Source organism: Chlamydotis macqueenii, chromosome 2 (genome assembly GCF_036417535.1).
Source record: "Chlamydotis macqueenii isolate bChlMac1 chromosome 2, bChlMac1.mat, whole genome shotgun sequence".
Taxonomy (NCBI): domain Eukaryota; kingdom Metazoa; phylum Chordata; class Aves; order Otidiformes; family Otididae; genus Chlamydotis; species Chlamydotis macqueenii.
In genome coordinates this window covers 18,283,786-18,311,745 of record NC_141557.1, presented here as the reverse complement: position 1 = coordinate 18,311,745, position 27,960 = coordinate 18,283,786, and the positions used below count along the sequence as shown (strand labels likewise).

The following is a 27,960-nucleotide window of genomic DNA, read 5'->3' as shown; positions in this document are numbered from 1 at the left end:
GTGCTTTCAGTGATCCATGCTCAGGCAGGATATCTGTGCCTTGAGTATAAACCAGACATGTATGCTCAGCTGGGCTTTCCGGTTCCTGTTTCCTTTGTATCCAAAGTAGTTTGGCTGAGCATTTGCTTCTGCATCTACTACCCAGTGATGTGGATCCCAGGAAGCTTCTTCGTTTGATTGCAGTCCTGTGGCAGCCTGTTTTCTGCTGCGCAGATCCTAGTAAGCCTTCCCATATGAGAGATGCTGATGATGAGAAGACCTTTCTACTGTGTCGTAGTTCAGCCCCGATGGGGATCAGACTACGCAGTCTCTCTCTCGTTCCCCCCACCCTCTGAGAGAATAGAGGGAGATGATATAGGAAAAACGGCTCATGGTTTGAGATAAGGACGGGGAGAAATCCTTAAAGTTACCGTCACGGGCAAAACAGACTCCACTTGGGGAAAAATACTCATTTATTTCTAAAACTAGCAGGAGAATGAGACAGGGAACAAGATACTCTCCCCCTACCCCTCCCTCTTCCCGGGCTTAACAATATCTCTACTACCTTCCCCCCCACCTCCCCCGAAGTGGCATAGGGCGAGAGGGAATGGGGGTTGCAGTCAGTTCATCACGTGTTGTTTTACACCGCTGCGTCATCGTCGGGGGAAGAACTCCTCACATTCCTCCTCTGCTCCATCGTGGGGTCCCTCCCATGGGCCACAGTCCTTCGTGAAACTGCTCTGGCGTGGGTCATTTCTTCCACGGGGTGCAGTCCCTCTAGAACAGGTACTCCAGCGGGCCTTCCACAGGCCACAGCCTCCTTCAGGCCTCCACGGGGTGCAGGTGGATCTCTGCTCCTACGTGGACCTCCATGGGCTGCAGCGGACAATCTGTTCCACCATGGTCTTCACCACAGGCTGCAGGGGAATCTTGGCCAGGGGCCGCATTACTCCTCCCCCTCCTTCTTCACTGACCTTGACATCTGCAGCCGTTCCTCACAACAGGCTGACAGATGCCTCTCAAGATCCTTTTTACATCTTACTCACTTCTCATCTCCTCTCCACTTCTTGCAGCCAGGCCGGGCCGTGTTGGGCTCAGTCGACCTCCTGGCGGGAGGCCAGAGATTGAGGCCTGCAAGGCCCACAAGGCTCGTACTTCCCCCTCTCTGCCCCCGCTCAGCTGCTTCACATCTTCTTCTCCTTCCCTTTTTTTTTATGTTTTCCCCTACTTAAATATGTTATTGCAGAGGCATTATCACGGAACATTCTGCTACCAGTTGGCTCAGCCTTGGCCAGCAGCGGGTCCACCCTAGGCCCGGCCAAGCCCACTGAACAAAGGGGAGCAACTTCTAGCAGTTTCCTACAGAAGCTACCACCTTAGGCCCCCCCTCACTAAACAAAACCAGAACGTATCGTCTTTAGGAGCCAGGCCCAGTATGGTCAGGGCTAATCAACCCATCAAATCCAGTCTGATTTCTGCTGTTGTTTGAGATGGCTCTTCTCAATGCTTCAATCCGTGGAGGGCTTTGTAGTTTGGGATGGTGTGGGACTGGCCGTAGCAAAGCTAATGAGTCACACTCGTTGTGCAGTAGTGGCCACTGGAGTACAGGTACCGCTGGTTATGCAGGAGTCAGCATAGCCCTGGCAGGGCCAACACAGGCATTGTGGAAGCCTTACTTAGTATCCCTTCACTGAGTGCCTGGTCTCTATTATTCATGTTTTTTACATTATTGATCATCTCATAGCCTCCCATTCTCTGAAAATAGTGTTAGCTATATATCAGAATGGTCTTACAGTGTTCTTTTTGTCTTGAGTGAATACGAATGTCCATTTTTGCAATTCAGCATCTAAGATTACTCATGTTTCTCCCTGAGTGCTAAGGATGACTATTAATACTGCTGTGAAATTGAAAGGACCTGACATGGCTCTTGGTTTTGTGTGAGACCTCAGTTTTACTCCTGCTAGGAGTTTCACCTAGGGCTTTATACTATATAATGCCAGGAAATTGATTTGTGAATATAAAATTAGTAGTGCTAAAATAGAAATCTGATTTTGGGGGATTTTGTTGGGTAAGCATGAGGCTAAAATGCAAAATTTATGTTTAAGGGAAACCAGGTGATGTAAAAGGGTAAAATTCTTCCTGCTTTAAAAAAAAAGTACCTTGTGATTTACCAACACCTTCCACCACAGAGCAGACTTGGTGTGTTTGGGATTTTCTGTTATCCTTCTTAAGGTAATCTTCTGATTTATGTAACTGAAGAACAGTAAAAATAGGCTTCTTAGCAAAGTGCAGTACTGCAGCAAGCATATTTACGAAGGTACAACCATAACAGTGTTCTATGCTCTATTCCAATAGCGTGTTGAAAGGGAAAATGTTATATGTGTTTTATGAGTAAGGAGTGTGAGTTGATTTTTCTCTACTCATTATGGGCTTGGTCTGTGTTCCCCATGGACTTTGAAGCCCAGATCATTTCTGTCCACTTAACAATATGTAACTTGCTATTATATTTTTCTTCTAGGTGTTTTATATCTTCAGTATGGAGATGAAACAAAGCAGTTGAGGATGCCAAATGAAATCACAAGCACAGACACAATTCGCGCCCTTTTTGTAAGTGCCTTCCCCCAGCAGCTGACAATGAAAATGCTAGAGTCCCCCAGTGTGGCCATTTACATCAAGGATGAGAGCAGAAACATATACTATGAATTGTGTGATGTGAGGTAAGTAAACTTGGAATTACAACTGTTGGGTTTGATTTTCTTTTTTTTTGGTAGTGCACTTACAAAATAAGGAGTGGAGTTGATAAGTATCTGACAGATGGTGGCCTGACACATAAAGGCATGTTCAGTGGTGAATGAGTAATATGGGAGGTTTGGTCTGACACTGCCTTCAGTTGCAGGTGCAATATCTGTTGCACAAGCCATTGATAAATGGTGTACCTTGTTCAAATATTCATGTAACACATGCAGGTTCACTTATTCAATATTTTATTGAATTTTAGCTGATGCATAAATATTTTAAATATGGAACACAAAATAAACATTTACAGAAAACCTGTTGTTTTCTTTGCTTTGCAAGCCTGATCCTTGTGAGCCTGAAGTTATAAATATGAATGTCACTGATGTCCTTTTAACAGCACCAATTATTCATCATCTAACACTGACAAAGATCAGGGGCACTGGTGACTGCTGCTGCAGCAGCCCCACCACTTTCCTATTTTATGTCAGGATGCAGCAACTGATGCAGTCACTTCCCTTCACTAATTCAGAGCTTGGTCAATAAATAATCTGACATCTGGGTGTATCTTTCTGTTCTTTATTTTGTGGGAGTGCTGCTGCTTAATTAACCATGTTCCTTCAGTCCTGATGTCTGTGCTCATCAAGCAGAAGGGCCAGGTTCTCAGGGTCCCTAGAAAGTCCCAAATCATGGAGCACAAAGCTCTAAGGCACACCTCAAACATGTTATACTCTATAAAACTGTGCAAGGAGTATGGTGGGCCTTTGTGCCATTCTTTACATAAGAAGTTACATGATAAAAAGAATGGATGGAGGAGCATAAGAAGATGAAAGAGAAAGGAAACGTCTTTTCTGCTTTCTGCCAGTCTACCACTAGTGCAGGAAAATGATGTGAAAGCAAGAGAGGTGTACTGTCCACTGCCTTGTTTCTTCTGGAAATCCTTGGCTCAGGTGCTTCTCCGTATCATATTGTAGTTAAAAGAGCAAGTTGGAGCTTTACCAGCCTTGCCACTTCCAATTCCCCCATTTCTCTTCTTAGTCTTTGAACAGCACCGCACTCCATTTTCTCTCCTCTGTCTTGCTGTCCTCAGACTGTCTATCTGGTGTCTTGTCATTAGCCAGTCTCTTGGATTTCAGTTTCTGGTTTTTTTTATCTTCCTTGCTTTGCAGACTCCCACACATCTGTTTGGCCACTGTAATGCCTTTGTTAAGACCCACCTGATTTTTTGCGTCATCATTCATCATGTGCTCAAGTTTCTTACGCATCAAACAGTCCATTCACAAGATTGGATCAACTGATTAAATCAAGATATGGGTTACCATGTCTCTGTTGCCAAGTGCATTATTGCAAACCATCATCTGGCCCATCGGCTCCTTCTCTCTCACTTTATCCCTCTGTCTTCCCTTGAATTTCAGACTAACAGTTTGTGACTTCATCTCCTCCCTGCCCTCAAGAATGTGTTTGCTGATTATCTTAATACTCCACCTTTTTTTCCCTTGCTCCCATTGCAGGCGTCACTCTGCCAACCTCAGGCCTAGCTCAATCCCAACATCTGCTTCCTCTGTTCCTGTGTCTGTATTGTAGAGCATTCCTAGAGGAAACCCCATGACCCAACTGACTTCCTCCATAACAAAATTCCCTCCTTCAGTTCTGCCACCGTCTCACTAAGGAAACCTCAGCAATTCCAGCTTAATAGAGTCCAAAACATGCACTACTAGCTGCATTTTCACCACTTTTGAATAATTTCCACAACAATTTCTCCATTTCTGTTCATTACACTTCACAAGATCTCACCAGTGTCTCCCCTCAGAGAACAGATGAAATGAAGTATAGTTTTTCTCTCCTTTGTTTGCAGTGTCTTTCTTCAATTCTCTTCTTTCTTCCTTGTCTTAAACACAGGTGTTTCAGTCAACTCTTTAAGCTCTCCACCTCCTTTGGAGGCTGTCTCACGTTCCTCTGTGCCTCACATCCCTTGCTTTGTCTTTTTATTAACTTATTACTCTATTGAAGTGCCTACTGTTACATTGCTAACGTGTTTCTGTGCCTCCCAACAAAACTGTCCCTGAACACAACATACACTTCCACTTGCCACTCCATCACCTTTCTCTCTTGCACGTTTTACTCTTCTAATTCTGTCCTAGACCCATTTCCAACCTGTCTGGTGTTTTATTTTTGTAATTCCAACTTGTCTTTTGTTCCCTACTCTTCCATTGCAATTGTCAGAGTGAACAAATGGCCAGCTTTTGTGAAAACCCTTTTTCTTTCAGATCTGTCATGTACTTTTAATGTTTTGGTTTTGAAACTTTGATCTCCCTTTGTTTCAATGGCTGTTCTTTCCTGATTTCTTCCTGTCTCTCACCTCTTCTTTCAAGTATCATTTGAGAGGTCCTCTTCTCAAACATTGGTTTTCTGTTGTGTTTTTTCAGGGCTTTGTCCTCTTTCCTTTTGCTTGTCTGTACCTGTCTCCATCGTCTTATCCCTGTGGATTAGTTGACTTACCATACCTACCTGTGTGATTCCCCCATTTATTTTTCTGTCTTTCCTTTAAGATGGGATTTGTCAGACCAAATGGAGATTTTTACATCCACATTCTGAGCTGATTGTGATTAATCCTATAAAATTGTCTGATAAATTATACATGCCAGAGAACTTAGCTGTTGATGTCTTCCCTGTGAATGTCTGTAGTTGGATGACATGAATCCTACTTCTTCCATCCAAATGAAAATCTTGATATTCTCTTTTAATACAGTCTCATGGGCTATTAGTTTCAGCCTAGCTTATATTCTCCTTTATTAGGCCATCACACTCCTTCCCCTTTTCTTTCTTTTTTTTTTTAAAAAAAAAAAAAATCAGTGGGGACAAAGCACTGTGTTCTGTTTTTTTTTTAGTGAGGGGGGGCCTAAGGTGGTAGCTTTTGTAGGAAACTGCTAGAAGTTACTCCCCTTTGTTCAGTGGGCTCGGCTGGGCCTACGGCGGACCCGCTGCTGGCCAAGACTCAGCCAATTGGTAGCAGGATGTTCCATGATAATGCCTCTGCAATAATGTATTTAAGAAGGGGATAACTGAAAAAAAAAAAAAAGGAAGAGAACATGTGAAGCAGCTGAGCGGGGGCAGAGAGGGGGAAGTACGAGCCTTGTGGGCCTTGCAGACCTCCTGCCAGGCAGCCAACTGGGCCTGGCTTGGCTCGGCTTGGCTCGGCCTGGCTGCAAGAAGTGGAGAGGAGATGAGAAGCGAATAAGATGTAAAAAGGATCCTGAGAGGCCTCTGCCAGCGTGTTGTGAGGAATAGCTGCAGACGCCAAGGTCAGTGAAGAAGGAGGGGGAGGAGTAATGTGGCTCCTGGCCAAGATTCCCCTGCAGCCTCTGGTGATAACCATGGTGGAGCGGGTTGTCCCCCTGCAGCCCATGGAGGTCCACGGAGGGGCAGAGATCCACCTGCAGCCTGTGCAGGACCCCACGCTAGTGCAGGCGGATGCCTGAAGGAGGCTGCGGCCTGTGGAGGGCCCACTGGGGCAGCTGTTCTGGAGGGACTGCACCCCGTGGAAGAGATGACCCACGCCAGAGCAGTTTCACGAAGGACTGTGGCCTGTGGGAGGGACCCCATGCCGGAGCAGAGGAGGAATGCGAGGAGTTCTTCCCCTGATGTCGAAGCAGCGGCATGAAACAACGCATGATGAACTGACCACGACCTCCATTCCTTCTTCCCCCCTGTGCCGCTCGGGGCGGGGAAGGTAGTAGAGATAATGTTAAGCCTAGGAAGAGGGAGGCGTGGGGGGAGGTTATCTTGTTCCCCGTCTCATTCTCCTGCTAGTTTTAGAAATAAATGAGTATTTTTCCCCAAGTGGAGTCTGTTTTGCCCAGAATGGTAACTAAGGATTTCTCCCCATCCTTATCTCAAACCTTGAGCTGTTTTTCTTATATCATCTCCCCCTATTCTCTCGGAGGGTGGGGGAAGTGAGAGAGAGACTGCGTAGTCTGGTCCCGATTGGGGCTGAACTACGACACACGGTCTTTCTGCTGAAGCCCATAATCTGGTTCTTTTCTTAAAGTGATTCAGGGCTCTGCATCCAGTGTAGATTTCAGATTTTTTCTGCATAATATCCCTATGATGCAGCCTTTCCTTTCCCACCATGTAGTGAAAAAACACTCAGCTAATTCATCAGCTTTTTAATAGCAACTGCTGTAATGGTCCTTTCTCAGCAGTTGACACAGGTAACCTTGTTCACTTTTACCCGTGCAAATGAAGCAACAAAGATCATTCTCCTAGTGTGACAAGAAAACTGTTTCACATGCATTTTTTTCATTTGTCCTCTGGCTGTATCTTTTCCATCTCATTAAATATAAACTACTTGTCTTCATTATGAGGGCTCCTCCAAGCCCACTTCAATGCTACTTTTCATTTCTTGTTCAGTACCAAGTGCCATCTGCTTCCACTTGGTGAATAATGCCAACTTTCATTCTACGTGTCTTTAATTTTCAAACAAGTGCTTTCATGCTTTCTCTCGGGCAGCCCTCTAATGTGCTTGGAAGGCGTCCTCCGCAGACATCTGCAAAGCCGCTGCATTGGTCTCCTTCCTGCTCTCGCTGTTGCACTGCCTGCTCAGAGCGTGCCCGTGGTCCCAGGATCTGTTTATTGCTCGTCTGGCTGGAGAGACTATGGTCCTCTCATTTCCTTTTGTTCCCTTATATTTCTGCAGCTATCTTCTTGTCTTGTCATGTCTTCTATTCACCTTGTAATCTGGTGAAGAGGTTGTATTCCTGGGGTGTTTATACAGCACACACAGATCAATGAGGCCTTTCAAAATGCCATGGGCATCTAGGAGCTACAGTAATGCAAGTACTAGTAATAATAAAAGTACAGTAATATATACCTGTTATCAGTAATGTTTATCTTAGAACAGCAACATGAGGTGAAATGGAATTCACTTCAGAGATCAAATGCTTGGTATTTTGGTGCTTTGCCTTGCAGCAATGTTTTACTTTAAAGTGTCATGTTTCTAGAAGAAATATTTATGGAGAATGCTTTTAAAACAAACTGCAGTTAGCTGAGGTACCAACTTATAGCCATCAGACAGAAAAGAGAGCAGATAAAATTTATTTAAATGAATGATATACTGCTTCTTGAACTGCAGATGAGAGAGCTTGCTTTGTATCGAAAATAACGTATTTCCAAGTCGGAGGCAGAAAATGACAACTGAGACTCCCAGTGCAAGTCTCAAAGCAAAAGGGTCACATTTGCAAGATGGAAAACAGTTTATGTTACCATAAATAATTGAAGAACTTGAACTTGCCGCAAGGTAGCTATTTTCCTATGCGGTCTACAAGTAAACACTCATAAATACTAAACTTCTCATCAGCCCTGCAGTTCTTAAACAGAAGGCACTGATCTGTCTCTTAAGCTATGGGATTTCTTTAATAACTACTTGTCATCTACAACAGCAGCGCAAGTTCTGACTAGCAACCCATTCAAAGCAATCGCTGATTGTAAAATGACATTGTAAGAAAGAAATTGGACCTGCCCAAGAATCCTTTTATTTATTTTTAAATGATAATCCCAGTGATTAAGATCAGCTCACTAGACTTGTAGCTGCACCTGGAGGAAAGGAATTCAGTCACATGTGTAAGTAAATTCTCTAGAGATCACTACTGGGAAGTGAAAGAGATCGCAGCTTTGAAAGGGTGTAAGTAAGTGAGCGTAGATTTGGAGGCTTTGCTGCTGATTGAATGTGAGCAAGAGATCAGCAGAACTCAGTGCAAGTGTCTAAGTCATAGAAGTATCGGAAGGTAGGTTTTGAAAAAAATAGAAGACTGATGTCATCTAACTCTTTCCTAAAAGTAGCCTTTTAAAGTGGATTAATGAATAACAAAGTGTTGGGTCCTTATTAAACAAAAATATTCTCTCTGGGCTTTCCAACTAAACCGTTTGTATGGCAGCTTTCATGAACAATTTTGATTGTTCATTTGTTTTTGTAGTTCCTATTTTTTTACTTAAAAACCTTTATCTTTATTACAGATAAAGTTTAGAGGAAGGATTTCTCTGCCACTGAATTTTTAGCTTTTGTGGATTTTTTTTCAGGTTTGTGAACAAGCTGATAATTAGAATTACCTCAAGAATAACTACAGTTAGACTGCTTTTCTTTTGATATTCTTGCTTCTTAGAATAGAAAAAATTTACGTGGGCTGAGTACACAATAAAACATGTAAATATTAACTAAATCCTTTTGAGTGCCATGTAAATATTGAAGCTCTATTGTCTTCAAAGTGTTTTCACTATATGGCAGGATCTTGAAAGAAACTTAACATTATCTAATTTTTATGGGTGTGGAGTTGTAGCAAAAGAATGATACTTCCCATGGGAAAGAGAATCAAAGTAGGCTTTTGTTTGTTTGTGTGTGTCTAATTTATGGCATTTAGGTTTTTCTTATAGGTCAGCTGCAGACCTACTATGTTTGTCTGTTACCTGAAACTTTCAGGCAACAAAGTAAATAAAACTACTTTCATCTGTTATCATCGCTGATTCTTTTGGTTCCAGGAATATTCAAGACCGATCTTTCCTTAAAGTTTACAACAAAGATCCAGCACACGCATTTAATCACACTTCCAGAGCTGTGAATGGAGATATAAGGGTAAGTACTGGTGCTGCATTTATACTCCTCTTTCCTCCAGCTTTTATGTTAAATGTTTAAATTCTTAACTATGTTGTGTACACAACAATGCATAAAATTGAGGGTATAGTGTGACACATATACAGAAGACTGAATTGATAACGCTTACTGTGATATTTATTAATTGCTTTGCTTTTTTCCAATTACTTGCCCTGAGCATTAACTGTTTTTTTTTTTTTGTTCTTGTTTACTAGCATTAAAGCACGTGAATCAAAGCATAGCCTTTAATTACTTATTTCAGGACACGCGTAGTGCTCAGAGTTCATACAACTTATTTCGTGTTTCCAAAGCCTTTACAGCAAGGTGTTAGATCACTCCAGTAAGGCTTCAGTACTGGTTTGCAGTAGCTGAGCGGATGTACCTAGCTTGAAGTCTATTGAAACACTTTTTAAATTACCATTTCAAATAAGAAATTCTGATAAATACCTGTTGCGTTGTAAATGGTTTTGTCTTTTTCTAAAATTTTCTACCTTTACTGAACAAGGACTAGTATATTTGCATTTTCAAGTTAACATTTCATATTGGGAAACTATAACGAAGGCATTTGAAACTTACTTGATTTCTCTCTGTTACTGTCTCCATCTTTTGCTGGGGTGTAATCTCCCACCTTGATGCCAAGAGGACAGGAGATGCTGCTGTGCGGCACCTCTTCCACCATGTTACCCACAGGTAACATTGCACCAGGGGGTGGTGGTGGTGAGATGGCACAACCTCATCTCCTCCCCACCCATCCCACGTCTGTCCACAGGAAAAGGTACAACCAAATGAGCTCGATGGGGCCAGAAGGGAATGCCACAGCTGTCCTACCTACTTTGTGGCTTTTATGTGTGCTCCAAAGCCGATTCAACTGTGTGGAAAATTTCCTGTGAAGTGATTTGCTTAACTGTACGTTTGCTTCTTGGTTTCATTATAAATTCTGAGCATATCTCACTGCTTTGTTATTAACATTTCATGTAAATACTTCTGCTGTTTCAACAGTTTAGGGCCTCATTATTTTAGAAAGATTGCAATAGTTTATTTACAGGCACTATTCTCAACCACCTCTCATTTACGTACTTCAATTATAGAATGGTCCTTTTGATAGGTCAGAAATCTAATTACTTGATTATTCACACAGCTGCACACACAACATGAGAGAGTAAATAGATGTGCTTCATAAGGTTGATGTGATAGTTTTTAGTGTCTTCTTTAAGGTCCTGAAATTCTTTAATTCTAGTTATATTCCTGTAGCAGTAACTGGATGTATCCAACACGTCTCATTCGTATTTGAAGACATGACATATTATCATTGTGCATTATGACATTAACTCATGTAACAATTTCACTGTGGATTTATAAAGTTATGCTATACTGTTCTTGTTCCATGTGCAGTGAATGCTGGATTTATCTACTGTAGCTTTATTTGTGTGCTCTAGGCCTGTTTTCAGATATGGTTAGCTACATTCAAAAGTAAAGATTACTTCTTTGGTCCTCTTCCAGGCATTTACTGCCTAGCAGAGTTATTTTGAACACAGGTGCTGCCTCTGTGCAAAAAAAAAACCAACTGTAATAATTTGTATTGCTTGTTTTAAAACACTGTGCTGTACAACAGATATGCATACCTGACATCTCCTGATTATGTCTGAGTGATCTTCCTGTGGCCATAGCTCAAAAATAATGATGACCTTTGCAGAAGGTAGAATACTGTATTTTGTTCTGCTGAAATGCCAAAGATGCCATTTTGAAATTCTGTTCATCCAACAAAACAGCTATTTTCTCATTTGGCTTTTCCTTTGCATTGGCAAATTTCTTGTTTTTCTGGTCTGAGAGGTGAAGATAGAGCCAGGATGTTCACAGGGGCTTTGTGGAGAAACATGCAAAAAGTCTTCCCTTTGATCTATGTGAACTTCTGCACTTCAAAGTTATGAGCATGGAAACAAGCAATTTCTTGAGCTCTGGAAATCATGAAACCTGTTTGTCTAAGGATGTGTGTCTTCTGGTTGGGTTCTTCCTCATGCAGCAACACTCAGATTCTAACTGAGGCTTTTCCCAAAGTAGAGGGTTATACTAATGCTCACTCTGATGCTCATCCTCCGGAATCTCAGAAGCTGGAGCACACTGCAACTTTTCCTCTATTCAACAGAAGTACTGTAGGATCTTCTTGCAGATCTCTAATTTGGCAAAATTTGTAGGGACATAGTAGCCTAATGGTTTCTACCCTTTGGTTACATCTGGTTGAAATTTGCCTGCAGATTCTCAGTTTATGAGGTGAGGGGAGACAACCACCCATAAGCAGATGGATTATGTATCCCTCTTTCCTTAGCAAACCAGATTAGAGAGGGTGGAAATGTGGGAGGACTAAGTGAGAAACATGTACATTTTTATGGTACCCAAAAAGTTTTTAGAAAAACATTGCTTCTCATCCTTCCTTTTGTGTTTGTGCATCTTTGCATTGGGTTAATTGACGTTCTTGAATTTCAGGTGATATGTGAGTGCTAAATTCACTACAGTGAATGCTCAGCAGCATGGTTAACTGTTTCAAAAAACCTACAGAAAAGCAGCTTATTGTCAGACCAGTTGAAAGAACAGTGTTTACAATATAATGAATTAGCTGTTTTAAGTACATTTTTCCATGGCGATACTCTGAGTGTGGTTGTATCTCCGGCCATATGTGAGTTAAAGCTTTTTTTTTTTGAGGTTTGGGAAAGTTTTGCCTTTACAGATTTTTCTACTGTTTACCTTCTTGTCCCTTTGGAACATTTATCCCTGGGTTTGATGATGTTCAGGCTTCTAGTCATGTGATTTATAATAATTTCTATGTAACAGACTGAAAATAATCTCAGAAAATAATGTTAGCTACCAGCCTGGACACCTGTTTTAACTACCAAACAGATGTGAAGCCTGTGTAAGAACTGGCAGTAACACTTGAAGTATTAAGTATTATCCATATGGACAACAAGAGTCAGAATGTGGGGTCTGTGAGTTTCAGATCTCCTATCAAACCACTCAGCTTTCATCTCCATTAATTCTAATTTTCCTGGTCGTCTTTCTGTTTCCTGCATTTTTCTGAATGGGTTGTATTTGAGAAAAGGGATTTTACTTGGGGTCTAAGCAAGGTCTAAAGGACACTTTCTCTTGAAATCCTTCAGAGTGCCTTACTTGCTTATGGATACTGTGCCCTGGCTGTTTACATCTTGCAGAGCATGGTTTGTTTGACAGGTCTGCCACGTTGAATGTTATTCAAGCAAGAGGTAGCCACATACTGATGTCTCACTGAATATTTGCATTTGTGCTGTTCCTTTTTTTTATTATTCCTTCCTCAAAATGTATGCTGAAAATCTGTAGCAACTGTTTTCTTTGGAAAAATGTATCTTCACATGGCTGCATTTCATTCATTTATTCCTTCACCTGAGCTTGTAGTGTTTATCAGCACTTTCTAGCTCTCTGTGCAACAATACTTTCTTTTGAAATAATAAGTATTGTCTCGGGTCCCAGTGTTTAGATGATCTTTTTATTCTCTCTGGCATTGTTTTGAATTCCAGTGGGAATGCGTGTGAACAGCCGTGCTGGTCTGTGCCGTTAGAATGAACGTTTGTGATTTGCATAGATTTGAAGGGGAAAATACTTCCTCAAACTCACCAGGTGTAGGGTCCAGGTTGCCTCTCGTTTCACATTCAGCAGTGGTGTATAGATTGAACATCAGTAGATGACACTAAAGAACTGACAGCAGGTTTTCCTATGTTGCTGAACAAATTGAGTTTCTGTGAAAGTGTCACTGCTCCTCTTATCCTGGGTTGTTACTGTGGGCCACTCGTGACTCCGAGTGGAAGTGATTCCCCCACTGAATGTGTATAGCGTATTTTCTGTCCTCATTCCCTACACCCTCCTTTTATGGAGGGGCTAAAAGGGCAAGAATGCTAAATTATAATCTCTCCCTTCTGTCATTGCAACTTGTCTGCATTTCTGGTGGCACAGTTGGACACTAATAATATTGGTTTATGCAGTGGTTTGTTTGGGCTTCATCTGTCTCCCAGTTTTGAGAATCTGGAGGGAATTTTTTTGTTCATAACAAACCAGTGGCTATTTTGCTTGGCAGTCTTTCTCTTCCCAACCACCTGCCTTGAAGTCTGTAGGTTACACTTTATTTTAAAATGTTTTTGCTTAATACCTTGATTTACACAAGACCTTAGCAGGTCAGCGCTTTATCCCAGATCTCTGCTGAGTGGGTGAGGCCGGAATACCCAAAGAATGCTTCTTTGTGGTTGTTGTTGTAGCAAGGTACACTTTCAGGTGTTATGGTTTTTTTTTTTTAGAGATTGTTTCTCCAAGAAAGAACAATTAGGGCAAGCTGAGTCAGAGCTAAGCTGAGGGAGCAGGAGATACCTGGAAACTCCACATCTTCTGTGAGTTAGAATGGCAAAAAGGTGATGAGGTTCCTGGCAGTGATGGGGGTTTGGACTGCCAAGGTGAGAAGGGATGAGTTAAAATGTGTTATACAGTAAAATGAGACAGGCATTTGGTAACTTGGATAAACTGTTGTGCTGAATAGCTTTTGTTGCTGAAATTGCGCAACAGCAACTTTTAATTTTTCCCATGAAAGTGCCTGGCTAGCAGGTTGCTAGCATTTGAACTCTCTGGACTTCAATGCAATTTGTGAACTTAAAAGGAACACTGCAAGTGCTAAAAACCCTTAAACAAGTACTCAAGAATTTAAAGCATTAAAGGAGCCTGAGTGCTGGTTTGCAGGGAAGATAGAGAGATGATAAAAGCAGGATCATCCTTCTGTGTTCTTAAGGTACTTGTAAACATACATCCAGCCTCTTTGAGAGGTTTGACTTCTTTCCGTTGGCTTGTTTGTGGTCTTAACATCAATAAACATAAAAGCTGCAAATGCTGCCAAAATTACATTTGCCCATTGCATACTATGGCTAAAAAAAATAACAGCTCCTTGAACTACATAGAGGTATTTAGAACAAAAGTATTTATTGGAAAAGAATTCAAGCAATAAATTGGGTGAATGATTTTAGTGCTACGATGCCTATAGGACAGCTTTTATATAAGTTGCCATGTGTTTGCCTTACTGATCCTATTACTATAAAACTTTGTTTTCTTTTGGGAAGAAAAAGAAAAAAGAAAAAGCAAACACTAATACCTCTATTATCTGATAGAGACCTTCCAAATGACACAAATCTCATCTTTCCTGCTGTTTTGCTGTCTGCTTTTTCTAATGCTCTTTTTGTCATTCAGAGGTTATGACAACACGAGCCGTATTGTATTTATAAACATCACGTGTTTCCTTGATATGACTTGCAGTGTCTGCCAAACAGAACACATGGAAGAAACATTTCTCATTAGCTCAGCATTGGTTTTGGTTATACTGATTTCCGGGACAGGAAAAATGCCTTCCTTACTCAGATTTAACTTTCATACAGTAGAAAGAAAGTCTCTGAGTGTCCATGAAATCGCTTGAACAGAGGCACTGCAGCTCTTTTAGCCTGCATACTTTGTCTGAGGAAAAGAGAAAAAGCAGTTTATTTTAAAGGGAAGATGTAATGGAATGTATTGCTGAAACTAATTCTGAATTTAAATACCTGCCAAAGTCACCTAGAAACGGAACTCACCAAGAGATGTAAGGTAAGATGGTGCTTATAAATAATGAAAGATATCTTAATTATTTTTCTTTCTTTTTTTTTCCTTTTCAAACTAAAAGATATTTTTGGAGTAACTGGGAATTTAAATCAGAACAATGAAAACTGTTTTTCTTCCTTGAGCCGTATGAGTAAATGTTTAATTGCTCTCTAAATCACCAAACTCTACTCTCAGGTTTTATATCTGTTTTCAAACCTACATATTAAACATAAATAGTTATTTTCCAACTTGCTATTACTAATCTTGCTGACATTTGAACAAAATATGTAAAAGAAATCTCTGATGTTCTGGATTTTGTTTTTTACTGGTATGGATTTTACTACTTTGCTTTGAATGGGTTGTCAGTAGTTGCCCATTATTTATGCAACTGCAGAGTTGCAGACACTGAGAAGTAGCTGCATCAAATCAGACTGTGATGAAAGACTGTAACCTGTTCTCTTTCATTCCTGTGTCCTTTGATATTTAATACCTATTGCTGTATAAAGCCTAAGTTAGTGGGAATGTGAAGAGAATTTTAAGGGAATTTTTTCTTTTTTAATCTTAGTTAAACATAAAACAATATATAAATCTCAAATTTATCTTGCAAAAAGTCAGTCTGTTTAAAAATACAAATCCTGCGTTATAGTTTGATGGATACTGGATTGTGGCTTTTTTAATATATGTTTTGGTGTATTATATTTATTTCACAAACATTGTGTGTAAGGAATATAACCATGTACGATACTATTACTGTACCAACATTTTAAAAGATATATTTTTTTAAAAAATTAAATAATGAGGATGGATTTTAAGTTTACATCAAGCTGATCGTTGAAAGAAAAGTGTCATGTTCTTAATATTAAACTGTTCAAGGAACATGAACTTGCCGCACCCATCCGGTAATCTTCCAGTTAGTCTAAGAGGAGTGTCATATGGTGGATATCACAAACCGGTTACCTGGAAACTCCCAGAGAGTTTCATCTGTGGAAACAGATCAACTTGCAACCACAATACAGTTGTTTTAATGGAATTTTTAGTGGGAGAGTTCTTTACTTCCCACTAAAGGCCCGTTTTCAAGCTAGCCTGCCTTTCATGTTGAGGTTTGCTTAAAGCTTGCCCTGGAGCTGATGAAATCACTTAATGACAACATATGATCTGTCTTGTGTGAAGGTCTCTTCAGCCCTTCATTAAAATTAGAAGTCTTATCTCACGTAAGTCTGAGGTTCTCAGGCAGAACCTCCACTGCCTTTGCTGGGAGCTTGCCCTGAATAAAAATATAAGGATTGTATTTGAGTCCATTTTTATTGTCTCCTAATTTCTGGTTTTATTCTTGCTCCACCTCTTTTTACATAATGTTTTCTTGTTCCAATTCTTTAGATGTTTTACTCTCTATTTTCCACTGGCCTTGCTTTCAGTAGAACAATTTGCACTAATCTGGCTGTTTGTTTACTTGAAATTCCTAAGTAGCTGGCAGTCAGATGTTGCCAAGGCTCCCTAAACATGCTGGCAGATGATAAAAGTGCTCATGGCTGTGACCTCCCATATTAGGAGGGGAGGTTCTCCTTTACCTCCTTTGTAAAGCAGGTAGCTTATCTGAGTTACTGGAGTCCCATAAGCCAAAGTCCAGCCAAGCTTTATGACTTCCAGTTAGCTTTCCAAATGAGCTGTTACTCAAACAGGGATTAAAACTCACTTTGTCGAGCTGGATATTTTGGTACAACGGTTCCTAGAACCCAAGTAAAGTTAGAAGCAATGTTTTTTCTTTTTTAAACCTGCCATTTACTTGTCATTCGGGACCTTAGCTTTCCCAGTAAGATTTTCACAAATCCAAAATGTGATACTTCATGATCATGACCCAAATTCTCTGCTTTCCACTGAGTGTTCACTTCAGTATATTGTTAGTTACCTGCCTCTAGATAAGCCTAACGAATACTAACAAGAATCAATTCTGTCCCTATCTTACTTTTAACAAAGAGGAGTTAACCAGTACCTGGTGTCTAGGAGAACACAGCTACGTATCTGAGGAGCTTGATTCTTCCCCTTGTTGGGTTGTACTTTTTCTAATAAGGGTTCTAGAAAACTAATCAGACTTCTGAAAATATGAGCAGTAAAAATGTCTTTTCTTGGATACATGTTAAGATCTAGGGTTAAAAAAAGCCTCAGCTGGCAAAAGCGAGGCAGTTGCAAATATCAGCAGGCAACAGGACTCCATGAGAAATGATGTGATGCTGAAATTATTTTTTTTGTGTGAATATATGCCTTTCTTACATCATTGCAAATTAGAACTCCGTGTGACTAAGTGAAAAGACCAAAAGGGTGTGTTGGGTAAAGGGCTAGTCCCTCAGTCACTTAATATTTACTATAGATAGCTTGCCCTTAGGATAAACTGGGTTGTTTACTTCAGTCATGCTGACCAATTTCTACATTTTTTTTGGATAGAAGGAACTAAAATGAAAAGAAAATGTAGGGCTCAAACAGTGTAAGAATAAGGTTGTGATCTAAGAAGATTCTTAATTGAGGCACTGATAGCACCTCTAACATTGGATGTACTTACAAATGCCGCCAGCAAATGCCGCTGGACCTTATAGGTATGAGACGCAGTGCAGCTTGGACACTTACATTGCAAAATCCAGTTGTATATAAGGCTTCCATGACCATTTATTCTGCCAATAGTGCTGACTCCAAAATTCAGCACAGCAACTTACTACTTCTGATTTCCTGTGTTCTTAAGTTGGAAGAAATAGATGGCTACAGGTGTAAACATGCTGCTTAGGTCTTTTAACTATCAGCTTTTATAACATTTTTATATTATTTATGTCCTAACCTATTCCATATATCTGTGGTAGAAATTGTGTTTGGGCTCAGTTGTTTGGTAGTGCCAAATGAGACCAAGGGTTATGCTTTCCTTTACGTTCATTTAACCATATCAAGTTGTTCAGTTTTATTTGGTTTCAGTGCAGTGAGAAGAAATACAAATATGGAACAAAAATAAGAGCTGAGTCGTTAGTACAGCAAGTCAGAAAGCCATGCATTTATTTTGATTTATGAGTGCAGTTACTAACAGTATTTCTTTTTTTAAAGAGCAGAAATCTGATATACAGCATATTTAAACCAAATAAAAATGCTGATCTATAGCAGAACTGTACATGTTTGAAACTATTCCTTTTTTGGGAAAAAAAGGGATGACCCCATGAATTCAGTGGTGCCCTGAGGAAGTGCTGAAATTGAGACTGGTCTGAAGGGTTTGGCTCCCTGTGTTGGCGGTGGCTGTCTATGTTATGTACATGATGTGCTTGATCTCTTCACGGAGAAAGGGAGGGGGGAGGAAGTGCTTGCTACATCTTCACAAATTGCATGACTCCTGTTTGTTCTCAGAATATTCTACCAAAAAGCAACTCTGGAAAAGCTAAAGAAACAAGCGGTTTGAAAGCAAAAGAAACAGTTTGTTTGAATGCAGCACTAGTTATGAGGGGTGTCATAATGTTAACTTTAAAAAAAACAAATCAGTAACAGCTTTTATATGTTCAGTCCAAACAGTCTAATAGCTTATGGGGTGGGTGGGCCATGCTATACTGATGAGATAAATGTGGATATTGGCAAACCAGTGATGTAATTATGTAAATCCAACCTTTTTAGGATTGAAATGTGTTATGTTTCAGTGTGTTTATATTTTCGTCGTTTGTGATAACACCCTGAAAAATCTTGGCTGAAATACTAAGAGGTTTCTTAGTGTACTCACCGCACTGTTCTGTCTGAAAAGTACACTAAGGAAGCAAAGGAAAATCAAACATGAGAGATTTATTAACTTCTCTCTGCTTAATTGGATAACTTCAACTTTTTTTTTTTTTTAACTTACATTCCATTTGTTTGTAGGAAATGAAATACACTTGTAAATATGCAGAAATGAGTGCCTGCTAGGTTCTGATCAGGGTGTTTGTCTTGCTGATCAGGAGTAAAGTAATGCAGACTGGTAGCAGGGAAATAGCTCAATGAATGAAAAGTTGCTGGGGGAATAAACGTCCACACAGAGAGGCATGTGATTTCAGTCAGGCCAATGCAAAAATGTGCTGCATCTCATGCATCATTTTGCTCTGATTGCCTAAAGCGTAGCTAGAGTGGAAGCCCTCATGGGACTGCTCTGGGTCAGGCTCTACATGGCCTTGTGCTCCCTTCCCTTACGAGCAGAGTTCACCCAGCGTGTCGCCAAAGTTGTCCCACTGACAGCTGATCTGTGACAATGTCAGTAAGAGAGTGTCAACAGGCTTAGTACAGGTGTAACCAGGCTAGTCCAAGTATAGAGCCTGCTCCTCTAGCTAGATTTAAGGTGATGCACACTGTAAGCTAGCTCAACATTTTATAGCAAGAAGTGGAATATTACTTTCCCTTTATCTTTCTGTTGGATTCTTGTTTTACACTTGAAAAAAAGGTGCTCTTAGTCTGGGAATGGGAAGGACTGTTGGATGGCCAAAGAGCTCTTGATGTCCAGGTGTGCTTGGAGTCATAAGTCTGTGCGGCCAGGGGGCTGGTAACACGATGGAACTGATACAGGAAAAAGTCTTCTGAAAGGTAAAGGCTGCGTGCACGCATATACGACGTGTATCACCACTTGTCAGAGCTTGGTGGTGATTTCATCAAAGCAGAATTTCTGTTGACCCCCTCTAATGACTGGACATGTACAAAGGGCAAGAGCCACCTTGACATTATCTCTCAGCACTCGGTCCCACTGCACATTGTGTCTCGGAGATGCTGCACTAAGGCCTGACTTGTAGAGACCTGTTATTTTCTACCATGTCTGAAAGAGATGAAGCTGTTTTGAACCGTAACTGCATCTTCAGTGGGAATGGCTAAACTAAGTGCTAGGTTTCAAAAGCCATTTGTAACTTTAAAGTGCATCTCAAATGTCTTTACTTTGAGAGTGGATTGCAAAGGCAAGTGATGGCTGTAGCTTCTTTGTCCATGTTCTCAAGTTGGTCGCTCCAGCTGGCATTTACCTGGAGTGCCCTACTCACTTCTTTCCTAAAAACCACCCTCATGCTTTGACCACCCCTGCCAAAAAATCCACAAAATCTCAGAATATTCACCCAAACTGAAGATGTTTATGTTGGATATATTTTCTTCTTTCTTTTTCCTCTTCTTCCTTTCTTCCTCCCATGCCTGCTATCCTAGGCTACAGCTTTGTAATAACAAAAACTAATGCAAGATCTTCTAGCCTTGAAGAAAATTTGCGTTAGTTCATGTTTTTCCACTCTTATTCTGTTTTCTCATTCTTTCATTGAATTTTTTTTGTTGCATTTCCCTTCATTACACTATAGTGTCTAACTCTTTTTCTCATCAGTTCCTCACCTCCTAGCTTAAGTCTCCTATTTTTGTTTCTTTGTTATTTATTATCCCTTTCTTGTTTACCTATTTAGTTCTCAGCACTCCATCTCCAGTGTTACCCTCTTTTATCTCTGGCCTCTTTCACAAACTCCTATTACTGTCTTTCACCCTGTCTCATTCCCTTTTTGTTTTGTCTTTTTTCCTCTTTCTTTTGTAGTTTTACACTCAGAGTTCCCCATTACCTTCCCATATAATTCTTTTTTGCCTACTCTATCTCTTCTCAGTGTCACAGAATCGCAGAATCATTTAGGTTGGAAAAGACCTTTAAGATCATTGAGTCCAAGTCATGAGTATGTATTAGTTAAATGTTAGTAGCATATGACTTCTGCTATTTTTATTAATATTTTGCATTACATATGGACTAAGTAGGAAAAAATTCATGCTATAGACTCAGTCCTATACATTTAAGCTTTAAAAACTTCAGGCATAAGTAAACGTGCTAATGGTAGGACAGAAGAGAAGGACAATGAGAGTGGAGTTGCATCTACATCTGTTGATAAACAAATAATGTTTATTACCAGCTTCAGGCTGGATACCCTTAGTTCTTAGCTCACTCAAATAGGAACTACAGGCCAGGTAGGATCCACCAAGGTTGATCACAACGAAGTCCATTGCTTGGACAAGTGAGCAGCAGCGGGAATGAAGCTGCCATTTTCCCCTTTGGTTATGGAATCTCAGCTTGACTTATAAAGAAGAAAAAAAAGGAAAAAAATAGGATGAGGAACAGAGCAGAGAGTCAGCTAAATGAAAAGACATCTGGACAGGCTCACTATAGACAGATAATTAGGAGAAAAAGCCTAATCCTTAGGGTAGAAACTTCTGCCCACTGCAGTCGGTGGCTAGAGGCAGGGAATGCCAACGGGCAGCTGGTGCCACCCAGCTGCAGGGGGAATGGACTGACTCTGCAGGCTGCTGGGCTGACTGTCTTCTAATGCAACAATAGGTGAGACAAATCCTCAACACAGAGCAACTAATAGTGCTGTCTTAACTTTTGAGAGGTGCTTAATGCGTATACGTCTGTGATACATACTGTGATACTTTCCTATAGCTAGGAAAGTGTCTTTGTTTAAGTCGGTACAGAAATGAGGGGAAAGCATGAGGTTTAAATTACAGGGTAGAGAGACAGACTGCAGACCTGACGTAATAGTTCAGTTTTGCAGAACCTTCTTCATGCGGCTCCAGTGAGAGTTGGCTATATTTGCTCTAGTAAACTTAAAATAAATGTTGAGAGGCTCATAGAGTTTCCAGCACAGGATTTCCCACTTGTACTTGCTTGCCTTTAATTTTTTTAATCCCTAAAAATCTAAAATTCCTGATTATGTTGATCTGCTGTTACCAAAGCATAGGCAAAAAATGTACTGCTGATATGCAAAACATTATGTATGTATACGTGATGTTAATATACATGTTAAAATGAAGCACTGCTCTTTTGGAACTGAGCTGCTCGCTTGTGTGCTGGTTCAAAGGCTTCCTGGCCGGATTGCTCCACATTGCAAGCACAACTGTTCTAGCGAGCCTGCTGCTTTGCCAGCAGTGAAGCTGTAGGGCTGCCTATCCCCTTTATAGTGGTTCCTTCTAGTTAGTAGTGATGTGCTCTGTGGTGTGGGAGGGCTGTTTGCTTGCGTTTTTTTTTTAAGAACTAGGGAGTTTAGAATAAGAGAACTTTACAGTACTTGTGTGTACCCCAAGGCATATCTGTTCCACTGCGTGCCTTCCGAATCAGTAAACAGAGGGAATAACAAATAATATGTATGTTTAGGGGAAGATAGTGTAGTCTGTACGTAATCACAAATCCAGTATGTGTCAGGCAGCCAGAACTGTTCTGTTCCCTCCCCGTTTGTTTAGCTTGGCCTCTCAAATTCAAAGAGCTTCTGTAGGATTTTCAGTCTTCAGGGAAACACCACGCATATCCTTGTGGGTATAAATAGGGGCAGTGGGCTGGAGAGCTGGTGTGGGAAAGTTGAGGTCAATTTGAAAGAATTATGCAGGGCCACAGAGAGCAGTGTGGAGAGCAGGGTGGCACCAGCACAGCCTGGCTTGGCTGGGTGCCGGGCTGGGTGCCGGGCTGGGTGTCACCTCGGCACCTTGGTGAAGGACAGCAAATTGGGAGGCTGTGTTCTGCTCCCCCATTTTTGCTGTGGGGAAGCAGCTGAGACAGATTATTAGATACAACCACTTTTTTCTTCCTCTGTTGAACGTTTGGAGGCAAAGCTAGGGGTTGATCCTCCCTCCTTTCATTGCAGAAAGCGGAGAACCACACAGAGGGGTTTCTGTCATGGTGCTTGCCTATGCAGAGGGAAGGAAGATGCTGATGGCGGCTCTCCAGCTGCCTTCAAGAGTCTTCTGTATCAGGGGCTGCAGATTTAGGAGATCCTGCAGACAACTCCATACGTAGGTCTTTGTCCTCCTACATTATTGGTTTCTTGAATCAGAATTAGAAACTAGGTGGGATATATGACTGGTGAGGTGACATGAGACCTTAGTTTGCAAAAAAAAAAAACACCCCCAGAAAACCCAAACTCAGCCCCCAAAAAACAGGAGAAAATAATGCTTCTTTTGTAATAGAGCTGTAAAAGCCACCATCAGCAAACTGTCTTCCCATTTGGATTCTGCTGGACTGAACTAACTTGTTGCCTTTAAGCAAAACCCGATTGGCTCCGTCACGAGCTTTGCTCCAGAGTGCTGAGAACGAAACCAAGTCCTGAGTTAGTGACGAGCAATCCAGCCTGTAAGTGCTTCCCTGTTTTCTGTCAAAGAAATGATTGTTTACAGCCATACAAGGCATTAACTGCTTAATTATTTCCATCCATTAAAGCATTATTAAAGGAATAGGAACCAAAAGAGCTGTTACCAGGATCAGAACAAACTTTGATCAGCAGTCAAGCAATAAGTTACATCTACGTCACATATGTATACCTCACAGTAGTCTTCAAAACATTCTCTGGCTTTATAATTGTGTATTTTACTGATGTTGTGTCTCTAACATTTTTTACTTAAAAATGAGGGAAGCAAACAAAATAAATTAATGTGATAGGCAAATTTATGGAAAGGTCCAACAGACCAACATTCTTAATAACACAGAAGAAGGAGTGACTGGCAATTTAGGTCAGTGGTAAGTTGAGTCTGTCATTAACGTAGATGTTAACACTGATTTTAAAGTAATAAGCTGAGCTAAACTTCCAGGCATAGGGTGTTGTGCCTCTTAAGGGCATGCCCTCTGTTTATACATGGGGTTAAACTGAAAAGGAGCTCTTGTTCTATACAGTACATTATGAACAACTATATGGCAAGTAATTAAACACGGAATAATACATGGCAAGTTAGACAAGGCTTGAGGGCTCTGATAAAGTAATTGAAATGGAAAGTGATGCTTGAACGGTTTGTATGCATTGTTAGAACCTACAAATTAAATTACAGCCTTGGTAATGATATATCTGTGCAATATTTTTATGTTGTGCCTGATATATTTTAAAGTTAAAAGAAGATTCATTCCTCTCATGAAAAACTTTTTGCATGCATCAGACGTAATGAAGACTCTTGCATATAGTGTCAGATGTATGAAGAACTAGTTACAGTATGTCTGATGGTCTGGGATATACTTTATCCTGCTAGACTCCAGTTACTGAAAATGTGCATCCTACCAGCTTGCAATTCATTGCAGAGAAACTCTAGTGAAATATAGTGGTCTTTTTTATCCTGCATATTAGCATAATAATGTGATTTCTCACTGCAGGTTTGTTAGTCTGTAAGGAAGAACATGGATGGAAGAATATACCCTGCGACTGCTGGAAAGCATGTATGGCATAGAAGTGTACTAGGATAATTTGCTTGTGTTTTTTACTCCTGATGTTTTTAAGTCTGATTGGTCAGCAGCTTTTTAACTAGGTCAAGTATATACATCCATTCATTAAAAGGGGACGCTTGACTGGTTAGTTAAACCTGCCAAATATAAACCAGATGCTTCAATGGTAAATACTGCTTTACTCCTATACTGAATGAAACAAGCCTTGACTTGATTAAATTTGAAATAAAAATGAAACATTGTTTCTGTGCATAATAATACTTTATTATAGTTCTAGTGTGAATATTTAATAAAAATAATATTTTAAAATATTTTACAGTGAGACTGAAAACTAAACATTTAAGACAAAGTGAATATTTTTTACATTTCTGAAAAGACAGTTTATATTACACTACATATAAATTTTGTGAAGTTCTGGTCAAGACCAATAATGGCAATAAAGATTTGCAATGTACATTACAAATCAGAAAACACAGCAGCTGTATACAAAGATGGAGGACTTCTCTGCTGTTGGACTGGGTGAGTAAGGGGTGCAACACTTGGATTTTTAGTTGGCTACCAGATCTGCTCTGATCTTTGTTCTGTTACTTAAATGCTTTGTGACAGATTGCCCTTTTGTAGCAGAAATTAATGATGCCTCTCTTCACTAATGGCTGAGAGACTCAGAGCAGTACTGTGAAACAGGAATGTTACTCCAGTAAGGTCCCGTTATAAATGGTTCTTTACAGCAATATTAGCTCATGGTCATGTGCTTAAATTGTATTTTGGTTCTTTTGAATGTCAGTCATTATGATATAGGCATTTTTATTTACTTGCATAAAAACAAAAACAAGCAAAAAAAAAACCCCACCAAACCAACAGCAAAAAAAACCAACGCCCCAGACCAGAAGATAACTACAGGACAGGGAACTGCTCATGGAATGAGGTTTCCTCCTATAATATTTAAGCACCCTCTCTTTTGGACTGTAAATACTGTATTTTTAAGAAGATATTTTCTATATTCTGTGGTCTTTTGGGATTGAGGGGATGGATGGGAGGAAAGTATTCTTTCTATTCCAATTTTTTTTTTACGTTTGCCTTCTCTATTTTGCCCTTTTTTAAAAAAAAAAAATCAAACTACTATTCATAGTGGCTAGTGTGGTGTGCTGCAGAGATAACAATGAGATTGATTTATGGGGGCCCCAAAGTTCAAGTTAGCCGAGCGGCTCAGGTACCTGGTTAATGAGTAGACAGCCTCCTCCACAGGAGGGGCTTGCACTTCTGTCTGCCAAATGTCACTACCGATCTGAGTATGTGAAAAGCTTCTAAGGTTTATAACTCCTGTATTTTTTCTAGAATTGTATCTACTGGGTTTGCTAAATAATTGGAGACCTTCACCTGTTGGAGAATTAATATGTGCGCATTTCATATTGTTGCCTTTGAAATGCACTCTCTTGCCTAAGTGGAGGTTACTCACTCTTTTATTTATGGCTTTCCCCTTTGTGAGTCTCTCTGGTGCTTCATTCCATAATGTTAGTCTCTTTCTATACATCTTATAGGCACACATTAAAAAATGGTTGAGCGATTGAATCACATAGTGTTGCACAGTTTGTGACTGGGTGACATGCCAAGGAGGTTATTTAGTGACTAATTTCGAAGGGGAGGAGAAATTGCAAGCTTGTCATGTGGAAAAGTACTTCAGTCTATCGAAGCAGCATTACTTCAATGACCGGGTAAAGCGAGATGGCCTGCCCCTGTTGTGTGCAGAGGGAATGAGGAACATTTTTACTGTTTCAAAACCTTTTCCCAGAAGGCATGGATACACAAAATATTATACCATAGACTGAGGATTTAGATTCAAGGCTGAAAACAAAAAGTGCTTTATTAGAAGAAGTGGAACCAAATGTTCATCTTGCTGCTGTAGCCATGCAGGTGATTTCCTAAGTTACAGTAAGTGGCTTTAATTATTTCAGAGCAAAAGTCTTATCAAAGTTTGTTTTATTTGTCGGTAGGTAACAGTGTTGTCTAGGAGTGTAATAAGAAAGCTACTGTTTTTAATTGTAGAAACAAATACTCAGAGTAGCATCGGGATAGCTGAAGAAGTTATGCATGAAAGAGCAGACTGTGTAGGATCTGGTCTGAAACTTTCCCTTCTGCTTGTTTGCATGATCCATCTTCAGCATGCACATTGACTTAAAGGCAAGGTGAAACAATCAAACGTTATTTTTTATATTACCATTAAATTTGTTTTGTGGTTAGCTCAGAATTTTATGAATGCGTTTTACATTCAGTAAGAAGGGAACTAGGTATTCTTTGTTTTCCCCGTGGGAGCTTTACGATATGGTATGAATTAAGTTTATATGTAGTCAGGGATATAAAAGGACATGCTGAGACATGTAAAATACCTTGAGGTAAAACACTTGGATCGCTGTAGGGACTGGGTTCATGCAGAAGTGTGATTAAAGCTATAGGTATAAAATAAGGGACAATAATGTTAAGAATGTGTTTGATGCTCTATGGCATAGGAAGGGAAGTGATGCTGTGTCTGAGCTTCAGGCCAGTTTATGGGCAGTTACAATGTGTTATCCTAAAAATTCTGCTCTTGAAGATGAAATAGTGCTTATGCCATAACCTTTGCGTACACCTGCACAACTGGCAGAAAGGAATGGAGACTGGATGTCACAGTGATATTGAGTAGTATGGTGATGACATCTGATTAAGGTTAACTCAGGATGCCTTGTTTCAGGAGGATCATGTTTATGTGCTCTAAATTCCACCTCCTAGAATAGTGAACATCATCTTCTGACTCTCCTATTTTGTTCATGTCAGCTTCTAGTCAGCTGAACCTGTCAAAAAAAAAAAGTCTATGAACATAGAAACTGGAGGACTGGGTGAACTCACCATCACTTACCATTACAGGCTCATCCTAAGAAACATCTTATATTGCCTGATTGCAGTGTTTATACTGGCTGATCAAGGGAAAGAAAAACCATGGAATTAGGAGCACAAATTGAAGAAGAAAAACCCAGTTATTCTCTTGCCATATCCACATATGTCCAATTAAGTATTCTGTTCTGGTGTAATCAGTCGCTAGAACCAGAAGATTACAGTTTCATAGAAGTTCTGAGTTTTTAACTAAACTCTTCTTTCACTGTAATAGAGATTTTACAGCTGGGCATATACCAAAACTGTGTGAAAGGAGCTAAAGAACTGAAACCTAAATGCATGCTGAGAATGGGAAGTTAATTATAATAAATGCTGAGATTTCTCAGGGGGTTCTGCAACTCCTTGTCTGGAAAATTATCCATGAAAAAAACAATGGAAATATGTGGGACATGTTAAGAACAGCTAGCTGGGTCTTGGAGTTCCCCATTCATGGGAAGTCTGAGCATTCAAAACCAGTTTTATTTTACCAGCATGTGGTTCCCATAATGACAAACAATTGTGAACCCTGGCAGCTCCTAGAGCCTTGTACTGTGGGGCCAGACTTGGCTGAGGCCAGGTCTCCAACTTAGCCTAGGTCATCTGTTTCATGGTCTGAACATTCTTTTGGGCATCAGGGGGCCCATTCTTAGCCAAAATTGACAAATAAACTTCCAGTCTGGAAGCACTGCTGAGGAGTGATGGACATTTAAACCCCTGGCATGTCTTATTACTTAGTTTAGAAGATCACCCCAAAACTACAAAGTACTCGCTCTGCTGAAGAGACCATGGAAGAGCTAGTGTCAGAGCTCTGACCGCGTTGCCCTGGGTCTATGAATCTGGAAAGCCAAAGCTCTAGCACACTCCATGGATGTCTGATAAGAAATAATGTCAG

General features: G+C 40.4%; 1 protein-coding gene across 5 annotated transcripts in view; it reads left to right on the top strand.

The window, feature by feature from the left end:
• Nucleotides 1-27,960, top strand: part of KIAA1217 (KIAA1217 ortholog) — a 186,298-nt gene that overhangs the window by 100,512 nt on the left and 57,826 nt on the right. For all 5 annotated transcript variants that reach the window (XM_086742161.1, XM_086742157.1, XM_086742158.1 and 2 more), the window contains exons 4-5: nucleotides 2,498-2,696; nucleotides 9,244-9,337. In XM_086742161.1, coding sequence (XP_086598287.1) covers nucleotides 2,498-2,696; nucleotides 9,244-9,337 — 293 coding nt within the window. The remainder of the gene's footprint in view (nucleotides 1-2,497; nucleotides 2,697-9,243; nucleotides 9,338-27,960) is intronic.